This window comes from Podospora bellae-mahoneyi, chromosome 2 (genome assembly GCF_035222275.1).
Source record: "Podospora bellae-mahoneyi strain CBS 112042 chromosome 2, whole genome shotgun sequence".
NCBI lineage: Eukaryota > Fungi > Ascomycota > Sordariomycetes > Sordariales > Podosporaceae > Podospora > Podospora bellae-mahoneyi.
In genome coordinates, this window is record NC_085881.1 from 3,933,999 (window position 1) to 3,950,447 (window position 16,449).

At 51.8% G+C, this 16,449-nt stretch overlaps 6 protein-coding genes across 6 annotated transcripts; 2 read left to right on the forward strand and 4 right to left on the reverse strand.

Annotated features, from left to right (window-relative positions):
- Positions 1-740: 740 nt before the first annotated feature.
- Positions 741-1,253, forward strand: QC761_0043190 (uncharacterized protein; the record flags this gene model as incomplete). Its single annotated transcript, XM_062872382.1, is given in 2 exon segments — positions 741-1,025; positions 1,038-1,253. 2 exon segments carry the CDS (start codon positions 741-743, stop codon positions 1,251-1,253), a joined length of 501 nt encoding a protein of 166 aa, XP_062735452.1.
- A 721-nt stretch (positions 1,254-1,974) lies between these two features.
- On the reverse strand, positions 1,975-2,730 carry QC761_210835 (uncharacterized protein; the record flags this gene model as incomplete). The annotated part of the gene is made up of 4 exons (XM_062876818.1): positions 1,975-2,066; positions 2,121-2,249; positions 2,298-2,607; positions 2,674-2,730. The coding sequence occupies 4 exons, from the start codon at positions 2,728-2,730 to the stop codon at positions 1,975-1,977; spliced, it is 588 nt and encodes a 195-aa protein (XP_062735453.1).
- Positions 2,731-4,368: 1,638 nt separating this feature from the next.
- QC761_210840 (uncharacterized protein) lies at positions 4,369-4,948 on the reverse strand (the record flags this gene model as incomplete). Its single annotated transcript, XM_062876819.1, is given in 3 exon segments — positions 4,369-4,569; positions 4,574-4,765; positions 4,901-4,948. Coding segments are annotated over 3 exon segments (441 nt in total).
- Positions 4,949-5,999: 1,051 nt separating this feature from the next.
- QC761_210850 (uncharacterized protein) lies at positions 6,000-8,995 on the reverse strand (the record flags this gene model as incomplete). The annotated part of the gene is made up of 4 exons (XM_062876820.1): positions 8,279-8,995; positions 8,152-8,219; positions 7,900-8,067; positions 6,000-7,835 (listed from the first exon to the last, which is right to left on the reverse strand). Exons 1-4 carry the CDS (start codon positions 8,328-8,330, stop codon positions 6,000-6,002), a joined length of 2,124 nt encoding a protein of 707 aa, XP_062735455.1. The 5' UTR covers positions 8,331-8,995.
- QC761_210860 (uncharacterized protein) lies at positions 7,980-14,858 on the forward strand. The gene is made up of 2 exons (XM_062876821.1): positions 7,980-9,918; positions 10,025-14,858. Exons 1-2 carry the CDS (start codon positions 9,844-9,846, stop codon positions 14,258-14,260), a joined length of 4,311 nt encoding a protein of 1,436 aa, XP_062735456.1. The 5' UTR covers positions 7,980-9,843; the 3' UTR covers positions 14,261-14,858.
- A 288-nt stretch (positions 14,859-15,146) lies between these two features.
- On the reverse strand, positions 15,147-16,440 carry FLX1 (mitochondrial FAD carrier protein flx1). The gene is made up of 2 exons (XM_062876822.1): positions 16,188-16,440; positions 15,147-16,108 (listed from the first exon to the last, which is right to left on the reverse strand). Exons 1-2 carry the CDS (start codon positions 16,330-16,332, stop codon positions 15,291-15,293), a joined length of 963 nt encoding a protein of 320 aa, XP_062735457.1. The 5' UTR covers positions 16,333-16,440; the 3' UTR covers positions 15,147-15,290.
- Between the last annotated feature and the right edge of the window lie 9 nt (positions 16,441-16,449).

Sequence of the window (16,449 nt, forward strand, 5' to 3'; positions counted from 1 at the left end):
TCGACTGCGTGGGCAAGATTAGCAGTCACAGGGCGAAGCACAGCAAGTAAAACCTCTCTCTTGAATAAGTCAAGAATTCTTAGCTGAGTATTTATTTGTGGAAGTGCTTAGGCTTTGTGCAGGCCTTTTGCGGTGTATCTCTCTTGCTTCACAGTCTGTGATTCTCGCTTGATGAGAGGTTCCTTCTTGAACTTTACACCAGTGCGTATCTACGATGATGCGAAAGGCTACAAGAACATTTGCATTTTCATCGACTTTTCAAGATTGCTAGTAAGATAATGTCATCCAGTGCAAGAGAGAACCCAAACAAGATGACTCAGCCGGGACGCGCCTCGTGAGCTCGGAAGAGCAACCTATTATATGGTCCCGGTTCTTGTTACCCGTAGTGGTGAAGACGGAGCACCTAGGTAAGTCGCTCGAGATACGGCTAAGGAGCTTACTCCTCGGCCTTACATTTGACCAAACTGTCCAGCAAGGATTGACAGTCGACATGCCGGAGACACCACAATGGTCACAGCACAGAGAGCGAGGAGCTCTCACAGCCACCACAACCCTTACTGGACGCAGCACTCATATGGCCGATAATCTCAGAGTAGGCTATGCGTTTACCTACTATCGGACGCTCATTGAGCAGAGCTAACAATGCCCCCCTATTCTGATTGCTCCTGGCCTCGGACTTGGAGCGTTCAACGATCCACGAGGCTGGTGACAAAACAAAGGCGATGGCGATGCGGTTCAAGATGCATTTCTCAACCCTCTTCATCACCCTGTCAGCCGCTGCCGGCCTCTCCCTTGCAGCCCCCACCTCCCATACCGACCAATCCACTTGCCAGCGTGTGAAGTCGGAATCGTACAAGGTCCACATCGCCACCCACTCCAATGAACCCGTGGAACCCCAAGTCTTGAGTTTCTCCCTCCCCGACGGTACCCGCGGCACCTGCTCTCTCATCGCCGACTTCCCGGCCGGCTATCCGATTATCAACTCTGGCGTTGAGGATGGCCGTAGCCCCCTTCCCATCAATGTGGTTGATTTCCACTCTTACGAACACGGCGTCAAAGTTGGCCCCGTCCTCGGTACATTCCGGATTCCTTCCGCCCTGCCCGACAAGAAGACCACAAAAGCGGTCAAATTGACCATCGCCAGTTTTCCTTGCGAGTGGATAAGGCTGTTTATAATCGAGGTTGCGGCCATAGGTCTGGTCGACTTCGAGCTGAATGACAAGAGCGGGCTGTTTGTTGAGTATGGTTGTTAAGGAATCGATGGTTGGGGGCGGGAGGTTTTGGTGATTCGGGGGTAACCTTTGTACCTCTTCGTTTTTTCTTCACTTTGGAACCCACCGTTTTGATTGACTCTCGACAACATGGAGGTGTTGCATGGGGAATTAGACTTAGACGCCCCTTCTTTGATAGACAGGAATGCGATCTCTTTTTTGATCATCTTTGATTGTGTATCGTTGAATGACTCTGAGGTACCTAGGTATAACCAAAATTCTACCGACAGACCCATGAAGCTGCTATTACTCTACTTTGCTTAGTTGACCCCTTCCCAACCCTTAGGAACGCCACCCTCAGGGGGTCCTTCGTACGGTTCCCTATCGAAGGCATGCGCTGCCAAAGCAGCCTTCAAGAACCCGAATTTCTGCACATAGATGCAGTCGTGGAAGTTGAAGTTGCATTGGTTATATGTTAGATTAATATTAGTGTTGTTAGTTCTCTAATTACCTCGTCCAGTATCCAACTTCTTACATCCAGCATACCTACAGTCGCTGCACCTAACCGCATGTCGGATTAAACCTTCGCGCTCAATATTCTCTGGATAATCTTCTTTGAGAAACCGGTATGCCTCTTTCCTAGGAGCCTGTTATATACCGTACTATTAGTATACCTCTCTAGATTAGCTAGTTATTTACAAGGAGAGAGGATTCCCACATCATTCCCACGATGGTTGATGGGCCGTCTGTCCTTATTCGGCCGTTAAAAGTAATACTTTACGTTTAATCGAGTGTCTTCGGCGCTCTTGATTGCTTCGTGATCCAGGCCGGCCTGCATTGTCCTACTTCGTGATTCTGAATGACTATTAGCCCCAAGACCGAGAAAGAAATATCACCATTCCTACTCACGTTTCTCACTGAATCTCCGAGCCTTATCGGCACGTTCTTCTGCAAACCGTTGGTTGACTGTCTGCTTCCCAGCCTCCTCTGCCGTCTCATCTTCCGCATAAATCAACTTATTCCACTGTTTATGCACGACTAAACAAAAGTCAGTGAATTTTTTTTGGTTTCACCTCATGGACTTACCCAAAGCCTTGGCAATAGCCTGCCCAGTCGGCCTCCCACCCTTGCTCCTCTCCTCAGCATCACAACCCTCCCACTTGCCATCCCAAGTCTGGATATCCAGCTCGTGCTGACTGCGTATATGGCGGACCAGTCCAGATTTTAAGGAGAAACTTTTGGCGGTTGGGCAGAGGATCCCATCTTCAAACTCAATCCGGCACAAGACCTCTCCCGGAAGGATCTTGACGCCCTTTCGGTCATTGTCTGTAACGATCTCAGCGATCAGGAGTCCCTCTGGTTGGACCTGGTGGCCATGGTATGACTGATAGTCGCGCTGAAAACCCTGGTCAATACTCTGGGAGACATGATCGAAGCCGGGCCATACTCAAGGATCACTTACGCTACTCTGGAGAGAAGCCCATGCGTGGTAGGGTTCAGCAAGTAAATCAGTTCCCATCACAATACGTATATCGAATAACCGTCCAAAGCAAGAGATATAACCCGATCTCCAACGAGTCTATTATTGGGCCCGCTCGAACCACGATGTTGGCGCCGGGCTTCATACTCCGAGGCATGAAACCGTCAAGTTCTTTTTGAGAAGCCTTCGAGCGAGAGAGTAATCATGGAGAACCTGCGCCTCATCAAATACTCACTGCCTGCCTAGGTCAAGATCATGTTTGCTATGTGACGCAATCCTGTCCTGTCTTTTTTCTACTTCTTCTCTTCATACTCGCCTCACAACTCGCATCAGGATACTTCCCAATAACGCCACTCAAAGAGACCATAACCGTCCGGCCAGCGACGATCAATCTTTGCAACTACCTCAAGAAAACCAAGCCCGTCGGCTCCTGATGAAAGTCAGTTCCTCTCTAAATTAAATACCACCAAGATCAGCCCCCCGAACCTTTTCAGTTTGAACAAATGAACCCGCGTTACCACCCATTGATACGCTCCTCAGCCTTGCCGTAAACAAATTAACAAACTGACATTCCAATCCGCAGTTTGCTGTCTAATAACTAAAGAGAGTTTTATTTGGGGCCCCCCCTCGATCCGGCAGGGAACCCCCTCTAGCCACCTAAACCCCTAACCCTGAGAAGAAAATCCAAAAATCCAACACTTGCTCCGACTTTTTCAAGATGGATCGATTTCGCTCGCATCGCTTTCCTAAAGCTCTACATATATATTCTAAATATTTACTTTATTTTTGTTAAAAAAAATGAAAATAAAAATGTAATTTATAGTTATATTCAAGCTATTTTACATTAAATCTTTTTTTCTTATTTTTATTTCTGAAAGAGTAGTAAAACTTATGTATCTTTTCTTCTCTAACTAAAAAGGGGGAACTCGGGGGTTGCCAAGACTCAATAAATTGACAAAAGCAGCAAAAACATACAACAGCAGGGATTCCCCAGTGGTCACCCACCTGAGTACTAATCTGCCGATCAACTGTTTGACTAGGGGAGAGCGGACGGGATCCCGTATTTTCAGTTGTCTATGGTCGTATGTGATAGTTGTGAGTGAATTTGTGGTTTATGTTTGAAGCTCTGCTATTGGCAAGAAAATCAAGAGCTGTGTGAGAGAAAAGAAGGGAGCAGCAAGCTCTGTGTGATGTGATGAATAGACGGGAGCTTTGGATGAGCTGCCCCACTTTTATTGCCCCTCCACTCCTCGAGACAAATCCAACTGCTCTCTAGACGAGCTTTGGGAGGGTTGGTGAGATGTAGTTCAGGAGAGGATACTCCGGTCTTTTATTTTCCACCTTACGGGTAGGCAATGGTCAAGATTTGGATCCGGTGGCAGGTTTTTAACGTTGGTTTTTTTTTTTTTTGAGGAAGGTTTTGTTTTAGGAAGGTCAGATATCTTGCGATAAAGGCGATTTCCATCACCTGATTTGCCTCTTTCCATCTCTCAACTTTCAAAAGCCTCGTGGTTGAGTGAGATTTCACACTGCAATTGAGGCTCAACTCACCTTTACATCTCACAATCCCATAACAACACCACATCAATTTGACAAAACACAACAGCAGCACACAATCACACCATCAAAAATGGCCCCCGCTTCCGGCCCCCCCTCGGTAGTAACAAACAACCTCTCCTACCTCTTCCAAGACCACTCCACCGGCCTCTCAGGCATAACCCTCTCCCTCCCCCCCAGATCCCGCACCCTCTTGATCGGCGCCAACGGCGCAGGCAAGACCACCCTCCTCCGCCTCTTGGCGGGAAAACGCCTAGCACCAGCAGGCACAATCACCATCGGCGGCAACGACCCCTTCAAAGTCGGCCTCGAGGGCGTGACCTACCTCGGCCTGGAATGGGTCCTCAACGCCATCGTCCGCACCGACATCGGCGTCGACGAGCTCCTCCGCTCCGTCGGCGGGGACCAATACCCCGACCGTCGTGACGAGCTCGTCGCCGTTCTCGACATCGATACCAGGTGGAGGATGCACGCCGTTTCCGACGGCGAGCGCCGCAGGGTCCAGCTCGCCATGGGCCTAGTCCGGCCGTGGACGATCCTGTTATTGGATGAAATCACCGTCGACCTGGACGTCTGGTCCAGGAGTCAGTTTTTGAGCTTTTTGAAAAAGGAGACGGAGGAGAGGGAGTGCACGGTTGTGTATGCGACGCACATATTGGATAATTTGGCGGGGTGGCCGACGCATTTGGTGCATATGCATCTTGGGACGGTGGTGGAGTGGGGGACGACGGAGGAGATGTTGGAGAGTAAACTGGGGGGAGAAAAAGAGACGGGAAACAGTCGGCTAGGGGAGTTGGTGTTAAGGTGGTTGAAGGAGGACTTGGATAGAAGGGGGCCAAGAGACCAGTTGAGGAGGGGGCCGGAGGGGTTGAGTTATAATTCGGGGAATTTGGGGATTGGGGGGTATGGGTTAGAGAGTAAGAGCAAGTTGGAGGAGAAGAGATGAGAAAATATCAGAAAAGATGTAAGAGGGGTGAAGATGAGAAGGATTCAACATAATAGAGGGATAGATGTGGTGGCGAATATGGTTTAACATAATACCCGAGTGGATTTAACATGGGTTTCGCTGTGCGGAAAGGTTACTTGATGTAGAGTAGAATGGCATATCCATTTAACATGTTAGAAGACAATATGTGTGCTATTTGACTCATATCAACAACTGGATGACTGAAAGCAACCAATACCGCCCAAAAACCATATCCACTCAGAAGACCGTATGTTCGAGAAGTGAAACCATACCAGGTCCAACCTACAAAGCAAAGACGGTGTTTTTCATGTCATAATACTCTTTACATTATTACCACACAGTATAACTCTAATCTACCTCTCTTGATGCCTCGTTTATACCCCCCTGGCAATCCTTCGCAACCTTGACATCCCTCAGTTGTTGTTTCTGCTGACCATCAACCACGGCCTCCCAACCCAAAAACTCCAGAAAATATGCAAATGTCCCCCAAGTTTGGTCCGTCCAGCCATTACCATGAGATTGAAAAAAAAAGGTAATGTTGAGATGAAATGCAGGGAAAAAATGACCCAAAGAAAATCATCATCCCAGTTTCTTGACTTTGTCGTGGTTGTGCTTCGTCCGAGCTTCGTTTGTTCAAAAATATGAACACCAAAAGTACACCAACGAACCAGCACAACAAACCAAACCAAACCATCGTCCAGTCTTGGGTGAAATCAACGCTCGCCTGCTCGCATGCTCTCACAGAACGCCAACAGTAACCTTACACATCCACCCCCTAATTCCGTCAATGCCCCCCCACACCCCCCCACCTCAACCTCAACCCATCCGTCCACCTAGCATAAAGCAAATCACCCAGCGCCTTACAATGCTCCATCCCCTGCACCGCCGGCCTCCCCGGAAACTTTGCCTCCAACGCCGCCATCGCCATCTTCTCCTTATCCCGTTCCCTATTCTCTCTCGCCTCTCTCTCTCTCTCCCGTGCTTCCTTATCCGGCGACCCCCCTCCTCTTCCCCCATTAACGATCCCCAGCGCGTTCTCCGGCCCCCCAATATTACTCTCCCTCCTCCTCCTATGAGACGCGAGATGTGGGTTTTCTTGTGAAATCATCAACTTCGTCGGTGAGCTCGATAACCCTGGTGGTGGTTGCAAGGCTGCTGGTTTTGTTCTTTGGTCTTTGACGACTGTTCCTCCTTGGGGGGTGCCCTCGCTGAGGGTTTGTTTATGTTGTTGCTGTTGTTGGTATTGCTGCTGCTGCTGCTGCTGCTGTTGTTGTTGTTGATGATGATGATGATGATGTTGTTGTTGTTGGGGTAGTTGCGGGACAAAAGCATTGCTTAGCTTTGTGTCTTGAGATACTGTCGACATGATGCTTCGGAGGAGGTGATAGGACCCTTCTGGGTCGACAGCATCTAGATGGGCCAAAGCGTCAGATAACCTCGCCAGCGCCTCCCTTTTTGCTGAGCCTGCTGTCTGGGCGTGGAGTTCGTCTAGACAGGGTTCTAGAGCCTTGTTGTAGAGCCTTCTCCCTAAAAAGGCTTCTTTGCTGTGCGGTTCTACCGGGGCTTGGTACGAGTACGATGTTGGTGGTCTGTTCTCGCTGTTGTCATAGATGAACGAGTCACTGGGGGAGGAACCGCCATGATGTGAAGGGTTGGTCGATGTGTCAGATGGTACCCTCCGGAATAAACGCATAGTCGAGCCCGAGTTACCAAACGACATGTCTGGTTGTAATGGCCGCTTAGCCGCAACAGACGCACGGGGCGAGCCGTTGGAAACCTGGCGGTTGGCTTGCTGGCTTTGACGGAGGGACTGGCGGCGGACTGTCGACTTCCGGACGGTACTTGGGGTGGTGGGCTGGAGGGGCCCATCTTTGACGTCGAGCTTATGCATGGCGTCCTCTATCCCGTGAACGACAGACGGTTTTCTAGACCTGACCGTACCGCGTTTTTGTTGTGGGACGACTGATTTGACCGTGTCAAACACCCACTCGTCTGCCCCATCCTTGGGCGAGAGAGTTTGCAGCGTCTCTTGATAGTACACTGGCATCTTCACACGCTCCGTCTTGGCATCGGCAACTTGCTTGCGGTATATGAGCTCCTGGAGAGCTTCCACTTTGCCGGCTGAACGGATGAACCGATGCTTAAGCAGTTCCTTTGCGGTGGGCCGGAGATGCGGTGCTTTGACGAGACATTGTGCGATGAAGTCCTTGAACTCCTTGCTAAACTTCCCTTCGAGCCTCGGGGGGTCCTGCTTAGGGATCTGGAAGAGAACTTTCATGGGATGTGTCTGAGCATGGGGTGGCTCGCCAGTCGCAAACTCAATTGCCGTGATGCCCAAGGACCAGATATCCGCTTTGAAATCATAGCCATTCTGCTGAATGACTTCAGGGGCCATCCAAAAGGGAGTGCCGACGAAGGTGTTGCGCTGCGACTTCATATGCGTCAGCTGGGCGGCAACACCAAAGTCGGCAAGCTTGACTTTTCCAGTCTCTGACAGCAAGACATTGGCAGCCTTGATGTCACGATGAATCTTGCCCTCTGCGTGGAGGTATTCCAGACCAAGTAGCAGTTCTCGGCAAATGATGGCAATATGGACTTCTGGAAACACGCCCGGTTTGAGCTACAATGTAACTGTTAGAACGGGGCATCGCCAAGAGGCACGATTAAGTAAAGTGCATGCATACCAAATCCAGGCAGGACCCTCCTCCCAGATATTCCATCACAATCCACAGCTTGTGTCCACGGAGAAAGCTGGCCTTGTACTGGGTGACATGAGTGCTGGCGCAGGTGCTGAGCACGGATATTTCTTGCTGAATTTCATGGATATCATCGTCACTAGACTCGAGATCGATCTGTGCGCAACACAATGACATTAATACCACAGAACGGCCGAGACATGTTTGACTGACGAGGAAAATGACAAAAAACCACCATACATGTTTGATCGCAACTGTCTCCCCTGTCTTCTTCTCAATGGCCTTGTAGACCACGCCAAAACTACCGCCTGCGTCACAGTCAGTTTCCCACGTTCCAGGGCAGGGCAACAGCGCAATGCGCACTCACGGCCGAGCTCCTCCAGCACCTGGTAGTGGTCTGCGACGCCTTCGTCTGCCATTGCGCCTCAGCCCACACGCGCGATGGTGGAGTATTCGTAGGGTTGGGTCTGCCCTTGGTCGCAAATCGATCGGGGTGATTAGATAGGCGCGAGGCGGGGATTCAAGGTTATTAAAAGCAACCGAGCGCAACCTGGGTCCTGGACTGTTGTCGCCTTTCCAAATCGAACCTCGATGGTCCTAGAGAAGTCCTTGGGAAAAAGGAGAAGGGATGGGTTGGGACGGGAGAGACCGGAGGCGGAGAAAGCGAGGGAGGGAGGAGGGAGTTCGGACGGGTTTCTTTCTTGTCGATGGGATCCTGGGCTGGACAAGAGGAGACAGCGCCCGCGTTGCGCCTGTGTCAGCCGTTCGCTATTAAACCCCTGGATCTGGTGTTCTCAGTTGGCGGCTTGGTTGTCCGGGTGCTGCGTTTGGCGGGCACGGGCCATTGTTTACTTAAAGATCTAGCGGGAGGTAGGGCGGACCCTGGACGAGTTTCGGAGTGCCGCCCGGATCTGCAGCGGCGTTGGCGTTGTTGTTGTTGTTGTTGGTCGAGATACGAAGACTGATGAGAAGATGCTGTACCCGTCCAGTAGCAGGGCGGATGGGGCCAGAATCATGGTGTTTTTTGAGTGAATACTCCACGGCTGGGAATAGAAAAGTGGACGACGGGTCGAGACAGTTCTTGAAGAACCGGCGTTTCTTTCTACTGCGCAGCTTGCAGCGTCCTGCATTCCACAGGCTGCAGCTCGAGGAACAGCGCGCTAAGGGCCAATCACCGGCACCCTCAACCAAACGCCCGGCACTTGGGCGGCATGCTACCGAAAAGCCTTACTCAGGTGGGGTGGTGGCCGGTTGCCCCACGCAACGACACAGTTGGAGAGGGAGCTTGGGCCTTGCTTTCGACCGCCCTTGGGGGCTCTCACCAGCCGTCTCCATTTGCTGAGAGATCCTTGTTCCGCCCTGAACAAAATGCCCGCCCGGCTGTTACCCTTCATCTGCGTTTGCTATTACAACTGAACTCCACGAGCACCTACATAGTGGGGGAAACTAAGGCCTGGGGTCCCTTCGCCTGTATTCCATTCTTTCCTGCCCGTCGTCGTCGTCATTTTGGTTGTGGTCGCGTGGTGAAGTTGCTGCTGTGAAGTTCCTTGTTTCTGTTGTCCACTGGTCCTGGTCTGGCGTCTGCCCTGTCTTGGCCTTGGATGGCGCCGCTCCTCGACATCTCCACAGCTGCTTCCCAGCCTCCAGGCGAGTTCGATTCTTAGGCCGGTGCCGTCATTAACATTCGTTCATTCATTCATTTTGGCGCGCAACAACCTCCTCTTGTGTGCCTGCATTTGTATACATACGACGACCTGTGCGAGCACCGCAAATCGAGCACTCGAACGACCGCGGCACCATTGTTTGCGCCGAGTCGCAGCAGCGACGACAATCGACATCAAATCACTGTACAGGGGCACTAACCGACCGCTGCGTTATTGTACCTGCCACTGTCACTGCCGCCTTGGACGACTCGATTGAAGATTCGCAAAAATGGTGCCTGCGCCATTACCATTACCGACGCGCTTCCCGTGCTGGGTCAGGGCGGTTTATTCTTGGGGAGGAGAGGTTCGTACGATGCAATGCAATGCGATTGTTGATTTTTCTTTTCTTTTCTTTTTTTTCGCGGCTCAGGGACTCAGCTAACGGCATTGTTTTGTTCTTTTTGTTCTAGAGCAAGCGAGATCTTGGGTTTATTGAGGGAGATTTAATCGAATGTCTGAATGCCGGCGATGGCTCGTGGTGGACAGGTCGTCTATTTCGCGACAGAAGAGCGGTCGGACTGTTTCCTTCTAATTTTGTCGAAGTATTGCCAGAGACGTTTCGCCCAACGACGAGGTCAACCAGCCCCTTGCCAAACGGTAATACACCAAGTCCAAAGCATACGCCACAAAAATCCAGGACGTTTCGGAAACCATTCGAGGCTTATGCAAAAGCGCCGCATTATACGACGGCAAAGGTCCCAGAAACGTTCAGAGATGGCTACAAGAAAGAAGATGCGATTCCAGTCGCCCGATCCCGCGATACATCGGTCAACTCGATGGACAATACCTCCCCAGTCCGCGCATCTACTAGAAGGCAACGAGAGATTTCGCCCGCACCCCGTTCGAATTCCAGTTATAATCACCGAGCACCCTCTCCCGCTCCAACTCACCACCAAAATTATGGGTCAAGAAGCCCTTCACCTATGCCGGAATATCACCATGGTGGTTCTAGGGCACCATCTCCCGCCCTTCCTCAACACCACAACTACATCTCCAGATCTCCGTCACCGGCACCACCGCAGGATGTGGGATACAACCCGCGCGCTATTTCACCCGCGCCACCACATCATGGTAACTATGACATGAGGGCCGCTTCGCCAGCTCCCCCACACCACGGGGGTTATGATATGAGGGCGGCATCACCAGCGCCGCCGCATCACGGTGGCTATGATATGCGGGCAGCTTCCCCAGCACCACCGCAACACAATGCCTATGGCATGAGGGCAGCATCGCCAGCTCCTCCCCAACATGGTGGCTACGGCATGAGAGCAGCGTCTCCAGCACCTCCGCAACATCATGCCTACGATTCAAGGGCGCCATCTCCAGCGCCCCCACAAGATGATGGATTTGACCCCAGAGCACCATCACCCACTCCTTCATACATCCCTTACAGGCCTCCCGAGGCGAGACAACAGAGCTCTTTCCACCAGAGTGTGGATTCGACAATGCCATCCGGGCCACCTCTCTCCCACCGCCACCATGTCCATCATATGAGCTTAGAGAGGCACAACTCTCCAGCACCTCCTCAGCATGGGAGACAGCACACGTACCATCTAAGTCTCGACCGAAACATTGATAGGTCAGATTCGCCTCCTCCACCACCACCGCCTCCCCACCGAACCAAGGTCACGCGGCAGGAGTCTCAGTTCTCTCAGGATGAAGGTTACTTTACGGGCATTTCCAGGGAGCAGTCAGCACTATCGAGAGGAAATTCCAATGCTTCATATGGACAGGGCAACGTTTCACGACATCACTCTAACGCGTCCTACGAACCACCACAACAATCAGGTTTTCACACGCCGAGGACGCTTACAACCCCTTGCCCGCCCTCTCCTGGTATTGATGGCCTTACACCATCACCGCTAAGAGAAGCGATGGATGATGTGATGGAGCAGTTGGATGCTCTCGGTGCTGGTTCCACTGTCAGTGCCGGCCGTGAGCCATCTCCAGAACCGCCTGTGTTGGACCCTTGGTCCCCTGCTTCGTTTGATATGGTGCATGCACGTTCAAGAAAGGAGCGGAAGCGGACCTCGCAGTTACGGCCCAATACATCAATGGGGATACCAGCTCATATTGACGAGGGGTATGAAACAAACAGCGGTACGGCCGACTCGTCTGTGGAACCAACGCCACTCGAAAGCTCTCAAGAACCACATCTCCCGCAGCTCAGCAACTATGTCGAGCGCATGGAATCCAGACTCAGAACTATGCACCAGCATAATGCTAGCGTTACTGAAGAGGACGAAGCCCCTCCACCGCCACCTAAGAGCAGCGTGTATGACAGGCCAAAGTCTTCCATGGGTATGGATACCCCACCGGAGCAAAAGTTGAGGCACAAGAAGTCGGGCTATGAAGGCGTGGGCCGAAATATCCTCAACAGGACCTTTACCACCAAAACCAATTCAACAAATAGCTCATCGAACACGCAGAGTACCGATCGGAGCTTGATGAGCGGTGTGTCAGCTGGAGGAATCAGCGCAACGAGCGCCGGCAGCCTTGCACGCAAGAATCGGAGTAGGGCCCACAGCGCGCTTGGTTTGCGGGAGCTTCTAAACGACGCTGATAGCGGTCGGCCTGAGACGCCCTTTTCAGGAGTGACTTATCACAGTAGCCACGCGTCTGACCACCAGAATCAGCAACAGCGCTCCAAGTCACAGTTGGGCTTCACCGAGGATCCCATGCCTGCGCTTCCCGGTCTTGGAGGTCTGGTAACACCCAAGCCGAAGAAGCAGAATTTCATCAAGCGCATTCTGGAGTCTGCCAAGACGGGAGTGGCCAGCACGCGAGGAAGCATCGCCGCTGCTGGAGCTAGCACTTCCAACCTTTCATCCTCGAATCGCTCTACACCTGCCCTAACGTCAATGTCTTCTGCTGCGTTGCTCCCTAGCAAGATGCCACCCCCCAGGGACATGGGCATGGGTGGCGGCGTTGATTGGGTGCAGGTTCGTCGTGATATTAACCGGTCGAATTCGCTGAGCTTCAACGAAAAGGTGGAGAGAAAAGAAAGATGTCAGATGTTGGATTATCCAGCGCTTGATCCAGTCGACGAGCTGTACAGCAGTATCGACGGTGATGAGGGGGCTGATGGGATGCCGGTTGCTGAGCCGACCAACTATCATGCCATTAACTTGAGCCAGGTGGACAAGAACTCGCGGTTCCTGACGAATCTTGCGCCGACGACCACGGCCATCACCTTGGCGACAACATTCGTCTGCCGTCCCTATCGGAGTGATGTCCAGAGACTGCGAGCCATCTTTACTTGGGTTGCTGAGCATATCTGCTGGGAAGAGGATTTTGAGGGCGAGGTTGATACTAGACAGGTCATTCAGTCCCGACGTGGGTGTGCCGAGGAGTATGCCGTGCTGGTGTTGGAAATGTGCGCCGCCGTCGGCCTTGGCTGCGAGGTTGTTCGCGGCTACCTCAAAACTCCTGGAGAGATTCCAGAAGTCAACATCATGCCCAGATCCAACCACTGGTGGAACGCTGTCCTGGTCGATAATGAGTGGCGCTTCATGGACTGCTGCCTTGCCAGTCCATCGAACCCTAAGCGGGCCTTGTACTCGAGCCACAGCTCATCATCCGCCGACCCTTGGTGGTTCCTCGTCCGCCCATCCGAGCTTTGCTGGACGCACATCCCAGAGCACCACGCCCAGCAGCACCTGTGCCCACCCGTGGCCCACGAGACGCTCCTCAATCTCCCCTGCGCTTGCCCGCCTTTCTTCAAGAACGACCTGCAAATGGTGGACTACAACACCTCCCTTGTCCGCATCGAAGATCTCGAGATGGTCCATGTTAAGTTTAATGTGCCTCCTGATGTCGAAGTCGCCGCCGAGGTTGAGGTCCGGGCTTACTCCCGAGATATGGACGGCGATCTTTTTGAGTCTGGTGATGTAGTAAAGAAGCGAGCTCTCGCCCAGGCAGACTGGCATGGCGGCGTGAAGCGGTACACGGTCAAGGCTCTCCTCCCCGGCGACGAAGGAACCGGTGTCCTGAAAATCTATGCCGGCAAGCGTGGGTTGATGCACAGCATCAAGGACATCCCTCATCCCTTGGCTTTTGCCCTGCCAGTCATCCACACGGGCGAAAATCCACCCTACGAATTCGTCACCCGCCACCCCACCCCCCACGCGCAAAGACACGACATTTACGTTGTCCAACCCCAGTGCCAGCGGTTAGCACTGAACAACACGTTTGTCTTTGCCATCCGTCAACATCCCAGCTCGGCAGCCATCACGCCCGTGTCCCTCGCCGAGGAAAACAGAAGGGGAGGCGCGAGCCCGATACCGTTTATGCGGCCTGGTAGTGCCATGAGCATGACTAGTAGTGCGGCTGGGTCCATGCCGTCGACGACTACATCCAACAGCAGCGGGGGCAGTAGCAAGCCGGCGAAACTGGCGATTCAAACCCCAGGAGGAAAAATCTTGAGGTTGATGAGAAAGGAGGAGAGGAGAGGGGTGGGAATCGCGGGCAAGATCATGTCGCCCAGCTCGTCGGGGTTGCACAGCGAGGAAGGGGTGGATGCGGGGGATGGGGGGTTGTGGGAGACGATTATCAAGTGTAGCGAGCGGGGCGTCTGGAGGGGGTTGGTGCTTGCTGATCGGACGGCTAGGTGGTGTGTTTTCGCGGAGTGGGTTTGCGAGGGTTAAGCCTTTCTTTCTTCTGTCCACATGATATATACGGCTCCCGGTTTGCGGGGGCATAATATGGGTTGTTTGATGAAGTGTGTTTGGATTTGTTGTTGGAATATACACGGGTGGAAGACGTGGGTGTTATACAAAGAAGACAAAAAGCAGGGTTTGTTTGACTATTTTTTGTCTGGAACATATAACAGATACCAAGGTTGTTGGAAGGGGTTGTGTGGTATAAGCAAAGGGAATATTTTTTTGGTTTCTTTTTCGCTTCACACATTATATCATTATTTTTGTTTGAGAGAGTGAAGGGGGGGGGGAAGAGCCAAAGCCTGGGATATGTGGGAATTTGCATATAGGGATGGCGTTGTATCATTAGGCGATTTTAAAACTTTTCGACTTTTGGTTGGTGGCTGCAGGAGAAAGAGATATGTGTGTATCTCGGATGTGCAGATACTGTTTGTTGTAGTGTGTATGTTTGGGGGAGAGAAAATAATGATGTTTGTATCTCGTGTTCAGTAATTATACCATGAAAGTAATTGACTGATATTGACACTGGCCCATGTTGAGAGTAAGTGTCAGATAGATGTCTAATGATTCAGCAATGAGATTTTCTCATACCAGATACAGTTTTGAACCAGGAAGATCTTCCAGAGAGTAGTCATCATCAATCTGAATGAGTATCCGGACTGGTGGACAAAAAAAGGAGTGGAAATATGAAGTTGGGACTGCTGCCAAGACTTGGTGATGGAGTTTATATGCACTCTCCCAAAACAGCAAAAACATACAACACCAAAGAATCCCCAGTGGTCACCCACCTGAGTACTAGTTTGGCTGTCAGCTGTTTGACTCAGGCAGAGCGGACGGGATGCCGTATTTTCAGCTGCATATGGTCGTATGTGCCTTTGTCGAGCAGAAAATGATATTATAGGTATATCAGAGTCCGATTACGCCCACAAAAGCCACACCCATAGACAAGAGCAAATAATGATACCCCATATATATGTACAAATAATACAGTCATCTACCATCTGTTCAACCACTTTAATCAGCTCCCCCACCTCGGCAAATAGAACCTCACATTCTCATACACCAAAAACGTCACCCACGTCGCCGGCAAAACCCTCACAACACCAGGCATAACCCCCCGATAAAACCCCCTAATCCCCTCCTCCCTCCAAAGCTGCCTCACCACGCCCTTTATCCCCCTGCCAAACCTCTCCTCTGCCTCGTAGCCCTGTAACCTGCTCCTCAGTACCTGAAGCGGGTAGGTAACCCCCCCAGCAACCAACTTGGCAATCGTACTCAAGACAACAGTCGCCTCATTGCTCATATCTCCTTCCTTCCTCTCCTTATGCCGTGCCGAGTACATCTTCTTGAGCGGGTCATAGACAGCAAACTGCACCGCCCCGTGACTAACAGCCAACATCCCCACCCCCAACCCTCTATAAAACCCCTTTATCCCCTCCGTCTGAAACAAATCGACAGCCCCGGCGAGCATGTGAGGGTAGGCACCCTTTGTCCCCGCGTCAGAGGAGACCATCCGTGTCTTGAGCACCCAGATCGGGTTGGTGATAATCTGAGTTAGCGCCCCGGCCGCCAACGAGGCAACAAAAAAGTCTGGTGGTGACAGGCCCCCCACATTTTGCTGGGAGGGGGAGGATGACGAGGATTTGAGATACAAGATCCCCCTCTCAACATTATTCTTGAAAAAGAAAAACGACGCCCAGCTCGTGGCATTCCCGATCAAGTTGGGTGTTAACCCCCTATACAGACTCGCGAGCGGTTTCGGGTTGGAGCTGAGCGTGCGGATCAAAGAGACTGTTGTTGGTGGGGGGGTATTAGGGCTGTGTGACGAGCGGTGGACTAATATCACCAGTCAGTACACCTTGTCATATAAATGTGAGACGAGGAGAAATAAAAATAAAAAAAATTAAGAATATACTCTGCATTCGTGTCTTGACTATATCAAGCGGGTGCACAATCAGGGTGGCCATGGTGCCGGCCGACAAGCCGGCCACCGTCTCGACGAGCGCGGGGGAGGAGAGCATCCCGCCGCCGCGGCGCTCATCTTGTGGTGGTTTCGTCATTAAAACCTGGGGTGAAAATGTCTAGCTACATGACATCGTAAACAAACGGCTCCGTGTAAACAAAAATCAAACGGTGCGCATGTGTAGGCGCAAAAGCGAGTGTTGTTTATCAAGATT

What these genes read in the sequence shown, in the direction of transcription:
- QC761_210860 (XM_062876821.1), top strand. Translation starts at nt 9,844, where the DNA reads ATGGTGCCTGCGCCATTACCATTACCGACGCGCTTCCCGTGCTGGGTC. An exon ending in TTTATTCTTGGGGAGGAGAG is followed by an intron (nt 9,919 to 10,024) that starts GTTCGTACGATG and finishes TTTTTGTTCTAG; the next exon opens with AGCAAGCGAGATCTTGGGTT.
- FLX1 (XM_062876822.1), bottom strand. Translation starts at nt 16,332, where the DNA reads ATGACGAAACCACCACAAGATGAGCGCCGCGGCGGCGGGATGCTCTCC. An exon ending in AGTCAAGACACGAATGCAGA is followed by an intron (nt 16,109 to 16,187) that starts GTATATTCTTAA and finishes TGGTGATATTAG; the next exon opens with TCCACCGCTCGTCACACAGC.